At 42.2% G+C, this 12275-nt stretch overlaps 1 protein-coding gene across 1 annotated transcript; it reads left to right on the top strand.

Moving 5' to 3' along the window:
• Positions 1 to 6446: 6446 nt before the first annotated feature.
• igflr1 (IGF-like family receptor 1) lies at positions 6447 to 10418 on the top strand. Its single transcript, XM_042490547.1, has 8 exons — positions 6447 to 6578; positions 6792 to 6987; positions 7176 to 7203; positions 7290 to 7337; positions 8882 to 8912; positions 8984 to 9073; positions 9256 to 9372; positions 9896 to 10418. The coding sequence occupies exons 1-8, from the start codon at positions 6494 to 6496 to the stop codon at positions 10222 to 10224; spliced, it is 924 nt and encodes a 307-aa protein (XP_042346481.1). The 5' UTR covers positions 6447 to 6493; the 3' UTR covers positions 10225 to 10418.
• The last annotated feature ends 1857 nt before the right edge of the window (positions 10419 to 12275 follow it).

Genomic DNA, 12275 nt, shown 5'->3' with positions numbered 1-12275 from the left:
TGCCCCAACACAATACAAACTATCTTGACTGTACAAAATATCAATGTATCTTCAAATGTTGGGTATATGCAAATAGGCAATAGATGAGCAGCATAGGTGGCATATGATTGGATGTTGACCACGACCCTGTCAATTATTATAAAATTAATAATTAACAAAAGTAAATACGAACTTTAAAGTGGTACTTTCACAATAAATTACAAAAAGGTCATATTTTTTCCACTTTACCCTTGTGATTTTTAGCCAGACTGTTTGAGATTCCTGTCTCTAGTCAAACCAATGAGAGTGACTGGATTTGACTCCGAAGCCATGGTGCTCCAAGGCCATAAAATTACATACAAAAAGGCTTCTCAGTGACCAGTGTTCAGTTAAGCTAAACACTAAAGAAAATTAAACTTAAAATGACTGACTCATCATTTCAATGCTGTGTTCTCTGCAATAAAATAAAAACAAATACAAGTTGTGGGAGCATCTGGCCAGAGAACTGATCAAACTGGAGGAACTTTCTCATAGTTTAAAGAACAGCTTTTTTTGTGGTGTCTGCGCCACAACAACCAGGAACAATAAAATTTATTAGAAGGCCGTTTTATGCGACTTTATAAGCTCCTACTGTAGAGTGTACTCTCCCAGCATAATGGGAACTGTGAGTGACAAAAGTGTACAGCGATTGGTTCTGACATACAAGCGTACATTACTGGTCAAACACAGTCGCCTGAGGTCCAGATCTTGGAATCTGCCCACTTCACCCAGTGTAACAAGTTGACAATTGTGTCTATCAGCCAACTTATACAACCAGTGTAGCACCAGAAACTGCCATGTTCCGGTTAGCTGTGTAAACAACAGACAACACAAACAACAGTTCATTTTTTAAAAAAAGGAAAAACAAACAAATAGAGTGACAATTACTTTCCCCTCTCTCACAGTTTCAATCTGAGTGCATTTAGTTCACAACACCAGATTTATTTATAAGTCTATAATAATTCCAATAGCATATTCCAGACTTTTTTTTCCAATTGGCCTATCCAATAACATTTTGATTAATAAGTTACTCACACAATATTGTAATTCCTCCTGATTTTACAAATAACATGTCAAAGAAAGCACCTGAACATGGCTAGGATAATCACTACACCCTGAAAAAAGGAAATACTGTAAGCATGTGGGAATACATTTACACATTATTAAAAGGAATGTTTGTAGATAATTCACTATGTGAGCAGACAAGTGGGAGTAAATTTATGTTAAGAGAAGGTCAGTTTACTTATTATGGGGTGTATGAATCAGCCTGTTACAACAGCTGTCCTCTTGCAAGAGCTTTCCAAAGGTTAAACAAGACTAAGCCATGCTAGCTGCACAGTGAGGTGGTAAGGTGGTGGTAATGCAGGTATGATGTTTATGCCATGTGCACCATCTTGGTACACATTAGTACGCTAACATTTGCAAATCATAAATAAACACAGAGTAGAGTAGAAGCTGATGGACAAATTACAACTTTGAGCTGCTGATGATGCTAGAAGAAACGTCAGAGGATCACAAAAGTCAGCGGGATTCATCCTCTGGGAAATATGATTGTTCATAGAAAATTATGTGACTGTTCATCTGATAGTTATATAGATATTTCAGTCCAGACCCAAGTGGTGCATTCACTCACTGACCAGCATCGCCATCCCCAGTCCCATGCTGCTGTAGCTTGGCTAAGATTAAACTGATGATGTCATCAGATCTTTTTACACTGTTTTTGTTTTTTGAATAAAGGCTGTTTTAGGCCTATAAACTGAATGTGCAGAGTTGTAGAGTAGTGCAGGTCCTAAAACCCAGAAATGAGTTAGCATATTAGCAATCCCAGTTCCCTCGTCCTTAAATGATTAATTAAATTTTTGGTTAGATGCCTTAAAAAAAGGTCTGTGGATAACAAATGCTTAAAAAACGTAATCACCATTTACAGTAATTGTCTTGCAGTCTTTGCAACATGATTCACATATCCTCTTAGTATCATAAATACCAGAAATTCAACTTCCCAATGATCCTTCGGGACAAAGCTATCATTTGCATCATTCATTTTTAGTTTTAGAGTTACTATTATCCATATCGAGCAGTATTAAAAAAATTGGTTCCTAAGCAGATATCTGACACACTGACATTCAATAGTCATGCTGCAACAGCAAAATGACAATATCAGACTAAATCCTTGTGACTGCATCTCTGCTTTCATTTCCAAATTGGTATTAAGACAGTTTGGTTGGTCATGTTTGTTTAGATCTGTATCAGAAAAATATGATTCACTTCTCTTTTTTTTTTAAACTAACTTTGATATTTGGACTACATACTCTAGGATTTTTGCTCACAGTAAGTGCATTTGGTAACATTTAAACCAGTTACTAGGACACACTGACAACAGGGACAGAATGAGGTAACTTAAAAAGGGAAGACGGAAAATTCAGTGCTTTAAGTGTTGCAAGGGGCAAAGCACTTACAGTACTTCTGCGCTTAAAGCAGTCTTATTATCACTTTTTGGCTCCGTGTATAGCCCACAAACAATGTAACAAGTCTAGCTGGTTTATATGCATCATTTGTCAGGTGGAGGGTTAAAGTAAGGATGGACATCCATCCATCCATCCATCCATCCATTTTCTTCTGCTTACCCGGGGTCGGGTCGCGGGGGCAGCAGCCTAAGCAGGGAAACCCAGACTTCCCTCTCCCCTGCCACTTCATCCAGCTCTTCCCGGGGAACCCCGAGGCGTTCCCAGGCCAGCTGTGAGACATAGTCTCCAGCGTGTCCTGGGTCTTCCCCAGGGCCTCCTACCGGTGGGACGTGCCCTGAACACCTCACCAGGGAGGCGTCCTGGAGGCATCCTAATTAGATGCCTGAGCCACCTCATCTGGCTCTTCTCAACACGGAGGAGCAGTGGCTCTACTCCGAGCTCCTCCCGGATGACCGAGCTTCTCACCCTATCTCTAAGGGAGAGCCCAGCCACCCTACAGAGGAAGCTCATTTTGGCTGCTTGTACCCGCGATCTTGTTCTTTCGGTCACTACCCAAAGCTCGTGACCATAGGTGAGGGTAGGAACGAAGATCGACTGGTAAATCGAGAGCTTCGCCTTTCGGCTCAGCTCCCTCTTCACCACGACAGACCGGTGCAGAGTCCGCATTACTGCAGACCCCGCACCGATCCGCCTGTCGATCTCCCGTTCCGTCCTTCCCTCACTCGTGAACAAGACCCCGAGGTACTTAAACTCCTCCACTTGGGGCAGGACTTTGTCCCCGATTCGGAGGGGGCACGCCACCCTTTTCCGGCTGAGAACTATGCTCTCGGAATGCGGACCAAGCTCTGGCACCGGTCATACAGGGAACGGACAGCCTGTATCAGGGAGTCCGAAACCCCATATTCCCGGAGAACCCCCCACAGGACTCCCCGAGGGACACGGTCGAATGCCTTCTCCAAGTCCACAAAGCACATGTGGACCGGTTGGGCAAACTCCCACGCACCCTCAAGGATCCTGCCAAGGGTCCAGAGCTGGTCCACAGTTCCACGACTGGGGCGAAAACTGCATTGCTCCTCCTGAATCCGGGGTTCGACTATCCGGCGGACCCTCCTCTCTAGTACCCCCGAATAGACCTTACCAGGGAGGCTGAGGAGTGTGATCCCCCTTGTAGTTGGAACACACCCTCCGGTCCCCCTTCTTAAAAAGAGGGACCACCACCCCAGTCTGCCAGTCCAAGGGCACTGCCCCCGATGTCCACGCAATGTTGCAGAGTCGCGTCAGCCACGACAGCCCCACAACATCCAGGGCCTTGAGGAACTCCGGGCGGACCTTTCCCCCCCCCGGGGCCCTGCCACCGAGGAGCTTTTTGACCACCTCGGTAATCTCAGCCCCAGAGATAGAGGAGCCCACCCCCGAGTCACCAGGCCCTGCTTCCCCAACGGAAGGCGTGTCGGTGGGATTGAGGAGGTCTTCGAAGTATTCCTTCCACCGATCCACAACGTCCCGAGTCGAGGTCCTGAGACGCCGGATGGTGGTCCAGAACCTCTTCGAAGCCATCTGGAAGGCCCGATAGGACTCCTTCTTCAGCTTGACGGCACCCCTTACCGCCGGTGTCCACCAGCGGGTTCGGCTGTTGCCGCCCCGACAGGCACCGACCACCTTACGGCCACAGCACTGGTCGGCCGCCTCAGCAATGGAGACACGGAACACGGCCCACTCAATGTCCCCGGCCTCCCCCGGGACATGGTCGAAGCTCTCCCGGAGGTGGGAGTTGAAGCTCCTTCTGACGGGAGACTCTGCCAGACGTTCCCAGCAGACCCTCACAATGCGTTTGGGTCTGCCAGGTCTGACCGGCGTCCTCCCCCACCATCGGAGCCAACTCACCACCAGGTGGTGATCGGTTGACAGCTCCGCCCCTCTCTTCACCCGAGTGTCGAAGACATACGGCCGCAAGTCCAACGATACGACTACAAAGTCGATCATTGAACTGTGGCCTAGGGTGTCCTGCTGCCAAGTGCACATGTGGACACCCTTATGCTTGAACATGGTGTTCATTATGGACAATCTGTGGTGAGCACAGAAGTCCAATAACAAAACACCACTCGGGTTCAGATCGGGGGGGCCATTCCTCCCGATCACGCCCCTCCAGGTCTCACTGTCGTTGCCAATGTGAGCATTGAAGTCCCCCAGCAGAACGAGGGAGTCCCCAGAAGGAGCACTCTCCAGCACCTCCTCTAAGGACTCCAAAAAGGGTGGATACTCTGAACTGCTGTTTGGACCATAGGCACAAACAACAGTCAGGATCCGTCCCCCAACCCGAAGGCAGAGGGAGGCTACCCTCTCATTCACTGGGGTAAACTCCAACGTACAGGCACCAAACCAGGGGGCAATAAGTATTGCCACCCCTGCCCGGCGCCTCTCACCAGTGGCAACTCCAGAGTGGAAGAGAGTCCATCCCCTCTCGAGAAGACTGGTTCCAGAGCCCAAGCCATGCGTCGGGCCCCATGGGTAAAGGCCCGGCCACCAGGTGCTCGCCATCGAGCCCCCCCCAGGCCTGGCTCCAGGGGGGGGGCCCCGGTGACCCGCGTCTGGGTGAGGGGAACTCCGGACCATTGGTTGTCATCATCATAAGGGTCTTGTGAGCTACACTTTGTCTGGTCCCTCCCCTAGGACCTGTTTGCCATGGGTGACCCTACCAGGGCCATGAAGCCCCCCGACAACTGAGCTCCTAGGATCACTGGGACACGCAAACCCCTCCACCACGATAAGTGGTAGCTCAGGGAGGATGGACAATAGACCAAATTTCTAGTATTACTTAAACCGTGAATCTCTTACTGTCATAAATAAACTGTTTATTCTATTTATTCCAATTTCACTTGTAATTTATAACTTGCAACAACTTTACAAAATAAAGTACATACAGCTAAATTTTAAGTAAACCTAACAATTAGATATAAAGTTTTTATGAAATTTAGATTGATAGTTATATTTACTTTCTTTTTTTCTTTTCTTTTTTTTTTCAAGACCTTTCCTATGTTTGTGGGTTTATACCCACTTTAAGGGACCAAATAATAATGTTCCATGCCCATCTGCTGCACAATGCCGCATCACATAATGCCGCAGATGTGCCCCAGTGGCACAGCACAGCAGCAACACAGCAGTGTCATTGCCTGACACGCTGAGGGAACAAGATTTAAAGTGTACTACTTTGAGCAAGCAGAGACAAACGCTACATGTTGCAACTCTCCAACAAAATAGGCGGCTCTATTTGGGTGACAGAAACAGAGAAATAGGGAGGACGAGCGCACAGCTGCATCTCCTGACATGTGCTGTGTTCCTGATGAGATAAAAGCAGTGCAAATTCAAATGAGAGCCAATCAAAAACAATGCATGTCAAATTTTTAGTGTCAAATTTATGGAACCTGTCTGGAACTATCAAGTGTCTGCAGCTGCAGCCAGACCTACTCATCTCCAGTGGTGGAAAGCAATGAAAAACATTTACTTTTTACTGTACTGAAGTAGAGTTTTAAGGTACTTGTACAATAATTTAGTGTTTGTTTGTTTTTTAAAATGCTGCTGCATTTATTTGACAGATTTAGTTACAAATTACTTTATGGATTTATGTTACCATCCATCCACCATGAATAACCATATTAATAACCATATTTCTCAATTTCTGGTTATGATAAATTATGCAGTTTTGGACATTTATAAAGAAAACGTGCTTTTCAATCCAGCTTGATGGTTTAGGGTTCTGAGGACATTTAAAATTGTGAATTATTATTCAAAATGTGAAGTTGCTAAAGTTAAAATAGCAAAACTCCCCACCAGTACTTGGAAAATTATTTGAAGTCCCCCCCCCCCCCCGCAATAAATATCAAACGGTCTGACTAAGTAATCCTTGTTCCCCTGTATGCTGTCCCTGCTCTGACACAGTGGGCGGTAGCTTAGTCTAGCTTAGTCTATTGAATGCTTTTCTCTTGCGCTCATGCACTTTCAAGAAACTGACCATGGGTTACTCTGAGAACTGCCATGATCTGAAAACCTACTGGGACAGGGAAAAATCAAAATGTGTGTTGTGTCCTGTACAGCCAGGTAGGTCATCATAATTATTATTTTGTTCTGTTCTATTCTATTAATGATATTAGAATAAGTCGGTTTAATATTATTTTTTAACAATACAGCATACATGTAGCCCGTATACCCTGTGTTGTTAAAACAAATAGACCATTATTATTATTCGATCTCTGTCCTATTCTAATGGGCAATTAACATCTTACTACATTAATATTGTATTGCTGTTTTCAGGGTATGAGATCACGCCAAACTGTGGCAGAGATGACGACGGAGGGTTGCACGACCTCCCCCACACAGAGTGCATTGCCAATGTTACCTTTAACGATGGCAGCAGTGCCTTTTGTCAAACCTGTTCGTCTTGTTCGCCCGGGTACATTATCACACACACGTGCAATGTCACTACTGACACCCGGTGCCAGGAACCACGGTAAGCAAACAAAAGTAAACTGCAGCCGTCGATATGTCAGATGAAAAAAAAGTTTAAGTTATAGCCCACAAAAGCCCTTAGTTTGCATGTACTTACCTCCGTTAGTCTATAGAAAAGTCATGTAAATTTTCCATTTTTTTTTTCATTTCCAAGTAAATACTACTACAATTTACTCTGAATTTCTATAGAAGCGGGACGTCAGGAGCTTTTACCACAGTGAGTGTGCTGACCGCAAACATCAGGTAGACATGATGTATATTTATGTTGTTTTCAGTGCATGATGTCATTGTCTTTGTCTGCAGGAACCAACATCGCAGCATGTTTCTACTTTCTCCAGCCCTATAGCAAAGGTAATTCATATAGCCTTACTAACCTTTTATAGCCAGCAGAACAAGTCTATTAGCAGAGCTGTGTGCTGTTAGTGATTAACGCAGGAAATTTGCCTATTAGACAACGTCATGGCATACTTTTTAGATGGAAATGAACCCACATGAAGAAACCCCCCGGTTTCATGGTTTGAATCATTTAAAGCCCCGGTGTGTGGTATTTAGTCGAGCCTATGTGGAGTCACACGAGGGTTAAACTATGGCTGTATGTGGCAATATAGTAATGTGTGAGAACATTTGGAAACATTCAAATATGTTAAAACGTTTGAATCAAATTAACCCTTTGAAACCTGAGCGATTTGGGTTGATTTCAAAAACACTGGAAGAATGCAATGTGCAACTGGAGAAATTACCCAAACTACCCAAATTACCCAACTTGCAAGAATTTGAGTTAAAAATACAAGAAAATTTCCTGGAAGAAGTAATTCAAAAAGAATTATAGTTATGTAACTATATATGTGTGTGTGTGTGTGGGTGTGTGTGTGTGTGTGTCTGTCTGTCTGTCTGTCTGTATGTGTCTGTGTGTGTATAGACAAATCAAACCAGTTTGCCCAGGGTCCAAAGGTTGAAGTTCTTGTGAAAGCCCTCTGAATGCTGCACAAGAAAAGAGATGTCAATCCAGGTGTCATAGGATTAATCAAATTTTTTCCATGTGTACAAAATAGCAGAACAAATAGCTTTAACTTTTAAATCTGGAAGACATCTGTTGCTGTGTGTGATTTAATTACCAGAGGATTAGTGAGTGCACGAAGGAGGTTTTTGCACAAAAGCTTTACAGTTTCAAAAAACAGATTCACAATTGTGTTTGTGTTTTTTTTTTTTTTTTTTTTTAAAAAGCCCCAGTTATATGTGAATCTAGGTTTAGGACTCACACTTGACACTCACTTTAAGATATGATCATACAAATCTACAAGACTATTTGACTATATTGGCACCAGTGTTTTTTCTTTTTTTTACTATCTTAGAAACTGTTGTGCATTTATTGTTTGGTGTATAAAAGTCAAAGAAAAAAACAGAATCTAAATTATTCTAGTATTTTTTTAAGTCAGTAGCAGCAGCTGATAGGGACTTGACTTGGGAACAAGAGGGTCGCCACTTCAAGTCCCTGTTCGCACCTCTTATGAAGGGAGGACTGGTAGTTGGAGAGGTGCAAGTGAACCTCCTGGGCACTGCCAAGGTGCTTTTGAGCAAGGTACCTAACCTCCAACTGCTCAGGGCAGCTGTCGATGGGAACCCCCCTAACTCTGACATCTCGCTGTTTAATGCATGTGTAGAGGTCCTGTGCGTGTGTGTATTTCGGGCCTGTGTTTATGTTACATGTACTAACTAAGTGAAAAAATTAAATACTCTGTCAGAGATTTCTAAAGTATTTCTTCTAAGTTTTCTTCTAATGCCAGTTTTAACCCAAACACAAACATTGTTTTTGGCCGAACATGACAGATGGTTTCATTGTTTGAGCTGGCTTTAAAAGCACACAGTCAGGACGGTTCACTCTGTTTTCATTTCAGACAGTCCCAGTATCTGGTCCAAGTGCAACATGTAAGTTAAAAACACACTTGACAACGGAGCAGATTTATTCAAACTTTAAATTTAACCTTGATCTTTTTCAGTTGTTACAGGGGTAGTACCATTGGTGATCCTGATTTCTGTCATACTCATTGTGATGTTTGCTTGTGTAATCTACATGAAGCGGAAAAGAGGTTTGTACATTGAAACTTTAAGTTTTAAACACAGATAAATAAGCACTAAAGTAGAAAAGATAGTCTTCTTTGGTCAAATCACAGACTGGGAAACTGCAAAATAGCTGCCTATCACCCTCCTGTTATATAATTATACTGGGGTGGTTCTGGTCATAATTATAACGGTTTATTTTTCATTCTAGTGTTTAACAGAGGTCAGCACACAGTGTTGAGTTACTGCAGAAGAGCTTCATACATCAGTGCAGGGTTCTCCTCTCTGCCTGCTCCATCTGCTAACAATGAACTGGTGGAAATTTTGAGTGAGTGGAAATTTTATTGCTGTTTTAAATGTACTGTAGCTGAGTCATTCTGTGACATTAAAGGGATACTTTACCAATTTTTAACCAGCTTTGTATCAATAATAAAACCAATAAGATATGTGTGGGCATACCTTGTTTCTTGGCTGATATGTGTGAGCAATCACTCCAAGGTTTAGTCAGTCACCAAACATGAAGAATCTACCTAACACATTTTTAACAATGTATCTTTAACACTATCTGCTAAAAGAAATACTTTGGCTTCACAATTTAACTTAAAATGATGTGGTAAAAAATGTATTTTTAAAAAAGGAACCTACCAAAATCATAGATCAAACAAAGGCTGGCCTCTGCTGCTCGCTTCCAGGTGTCTCAGTGTGGTAATAAGGTCCAGGTGAGCCTCCTGCCCTTTTACAGAATAGGCTCCTCCCCTGGGTCCGAGTGCATCAGTGTGTTTATATAAACACACTGATGTGATAAATTGGTAAAATATTACGTTTTAATCCCCCTCAATTTTCCTCTGTAGGTCCCAACATCCTGTCATCACCTTTGCAGTCAGTGTTGGACAACCTGGATGTTTTGGAAGAGCTTGTAATTTTGCTGGATCCAGAAATTCATGGAGTCAAGAACACCAAACACCTGGCGTCTCTTTGCTCCTTCCCTGCCACCTGGATTACCTACGCCTACTCCATGAAAGACAGTAAGAGTCCTCTGAAAGCCGTGCTGGAGGGGGTCACCAGCAGGCAACCTGATTGGACAGTAGGACACCTGGTGAAGCTGCTCCGACACATGGAGCGCAACGACGCCATCGCTGCTCTCGCCAAACTAGAAGTGAATGTGATGCTGCAGGTGTAATATTCCTTCAACCTGTGACAGATGTTTGTATTTCTGATCATTGCTGTGATATTTAAATCATAGATGTTCAGCCAGTTCCATAAAGAATTGATGGAAAATCAGTATTGAACATATCAATGTTAACATCAACAAAAAATATGGGCAGAGTAGTTTGATGCAGATGAGAAAAAAAAATTAAAGGGATACCCTATCAATTGTTAACATCGTTTTCAGTTAAGAACTCAGTTTATAAAAACAGCTTTAGAATATAATCTGTGGCTCGATATTTGGTTACATTTTAGGAATTTTCATGGCACCATATAGAGCATGTATTCAAGACAGTGGTCTTATGAAAGATATCATCCTGCTGCATTATGGGATGTGCAGTCCCAGTATTCTTGGTGCTTGAGACATCCTTGAGACTTAATGTCAGGTTGTCTCAGCCTCCACTGCTTCAGTTTTGACCATTCTTTTCTTAACTATTTGAAACCTGGAGTCACATCACTTTCCTTGTGCTGCTTTCAGATGCCTTTCACGAGTACTTAACCATTTAAGCCCGGAGCAAATTGTTGCATTTTTCTTTTAAAAGCTTTGTAGAAAAGAAATATTTAACAAATTGCAAGAAATAATAAGATAATAGAAAATAGAAAATAGCTTTTTAAAGGGCGAGGGAAACCTATACTGTATCTAATAATTATCATAATTACATATCTAAAATTATGTTACAAAATTATTAATTTTGGTTTTTTTTTCAGGTCATTTTCTTAAAAAAAAACTATTAAAACTAATTTTTATGTAATTTTCTTGTAATATTTGAATTGTTTCTTCTTTTGTTGCTCATTGCCTTCTTCCCATGTTTTTTAAAAAGAAGTCAAGCCAGTTTGCTGGGGTTTTTAAAAGGTTAATTTGCCTTTTGTGAGTAACCAAATGTTACGCAAAATAACTAGAGAAACACACGAAAAAATATTTAAACTGGCAACTACTTTGTATTACGACCCCTTGCAAGCTTGATGCTCAATTCTCCGGACAGAATCAAGATGTTCAGACAAGCATGTCTCTACAGGACAAGACTGGCTGCCAGTATAACCCTTTTTGTGCCTTCTCGTACCTGCATTTTTGCACAAATTGAATTGATGATGTTCTAATTTGTCTGCCCTGAACTGCTCCTCGTTCTTATTTTTTCTTTGTGCAACCAAATCCAGACAGCTTGAACATGTTATTTGCATTATCTTCACCCACTGACCACTGAGTAAATACCAAGATGTGCTTTGAAGCAGCAGCTGGAGTTCATCTGGGGATTAATTAGACCCATGCAGAGACGAGCACAGTCAGGGCATTGCAAGATGATTAAAGCTCAGTGGGCTTTATGTGAATGAAATAAAAAAACAGAAATGATCTGTGCTATGGTCGGCTGTGCATGATAATACTGCACTGTGAAATGACAGCATCCCCCTCAGACTGTCTGACAGACACGTAGCCCTGCCTGGGATTGTCTCTGAGAAAGATATTTAAGGAAGCTTATTTGTGCTGCTTTTCAAAAGAGCTGGGAAATCAAAATTTAAATAGGGGAGACATTACACTGTAGTCCAAACACATGCTTTTTCACAAGCTGAAATAACCGGACGCTACAGGAGCCAATGGACCGTTGGGAAATGCTAAAACATGCACATGTAATGCAATTAACCCATATCATGTCAGCATGACATATGAACCAAATCAACCTAATTTATTATGATTTAAATCTCTGCATGTCATGACTTTATACTCATACTATTGTGGCTCAATTCTTGCAGCGGCATTATTCTTTTTCTACTTTGACTTTTTATAATAAAAGATGGAATTGTTCAAACATCTTAACATCTTTATTAAGCAAATAACATTATAAATAAAAAAGTGCATAGAAAAATTAAACAGGTTTAGAAATATGTATACAAATATTTACAAACCCAGGGTTTATTTGTACATGGTAACAAAGACGTAAATTTAAAGATCACATATTTTCTCATTTTTGTCTTTTACACTTACTTTAAAATAACCCTACCCATCCCGAGCTGTGTGTGTGTGTGTGTGTG

Source organism: Plectropomus leopardus, chromosome 7 (genome assembly GCF_008729295.1).
Source record: "Plectropomus leopardus isolate mb chromosome 7, YSFRI_Pleo_2.0, whole genome shotgun sequence".
In the NCBI taxonomy this organism is placed as follows: domain Eukaryota; kingdom Metazoa; phylum Chordata; class Actinopteri; order Perciformes; family Serranidae; genus Plectropomus; species Plectropomus leopardus.
Note: the sequence above shows the minus strand (reverse complement) of the source record. Positions and strands in the feature narration are given on the sequence as shown.

Excerpts from the sequence above, each read along its gene's own strand:
- igflr1 (XM_042490547.1), top strand. The coding sequence starts at position 6,494 with ATGGGTTACTCTGAGAACTGCCATGATCTGAAAACCTACTGGGACAGG. Across the intron at positions 7,338-8,881 it reads TCTCCAGCCCTATAGCAAAG|ACAGTCCCAGTATCTGGTCC; the intron begins GTAATTCATATA and ends TTTTCATTTCAG. Across the intron at positions 9,373-9,895 it reads TGAACTGGTGGAAATTTTGA|GTCCCAACATCCTGTCATCA; the intron begins GTGAGTGGAAAT and ends TTTCCTCTGTAG.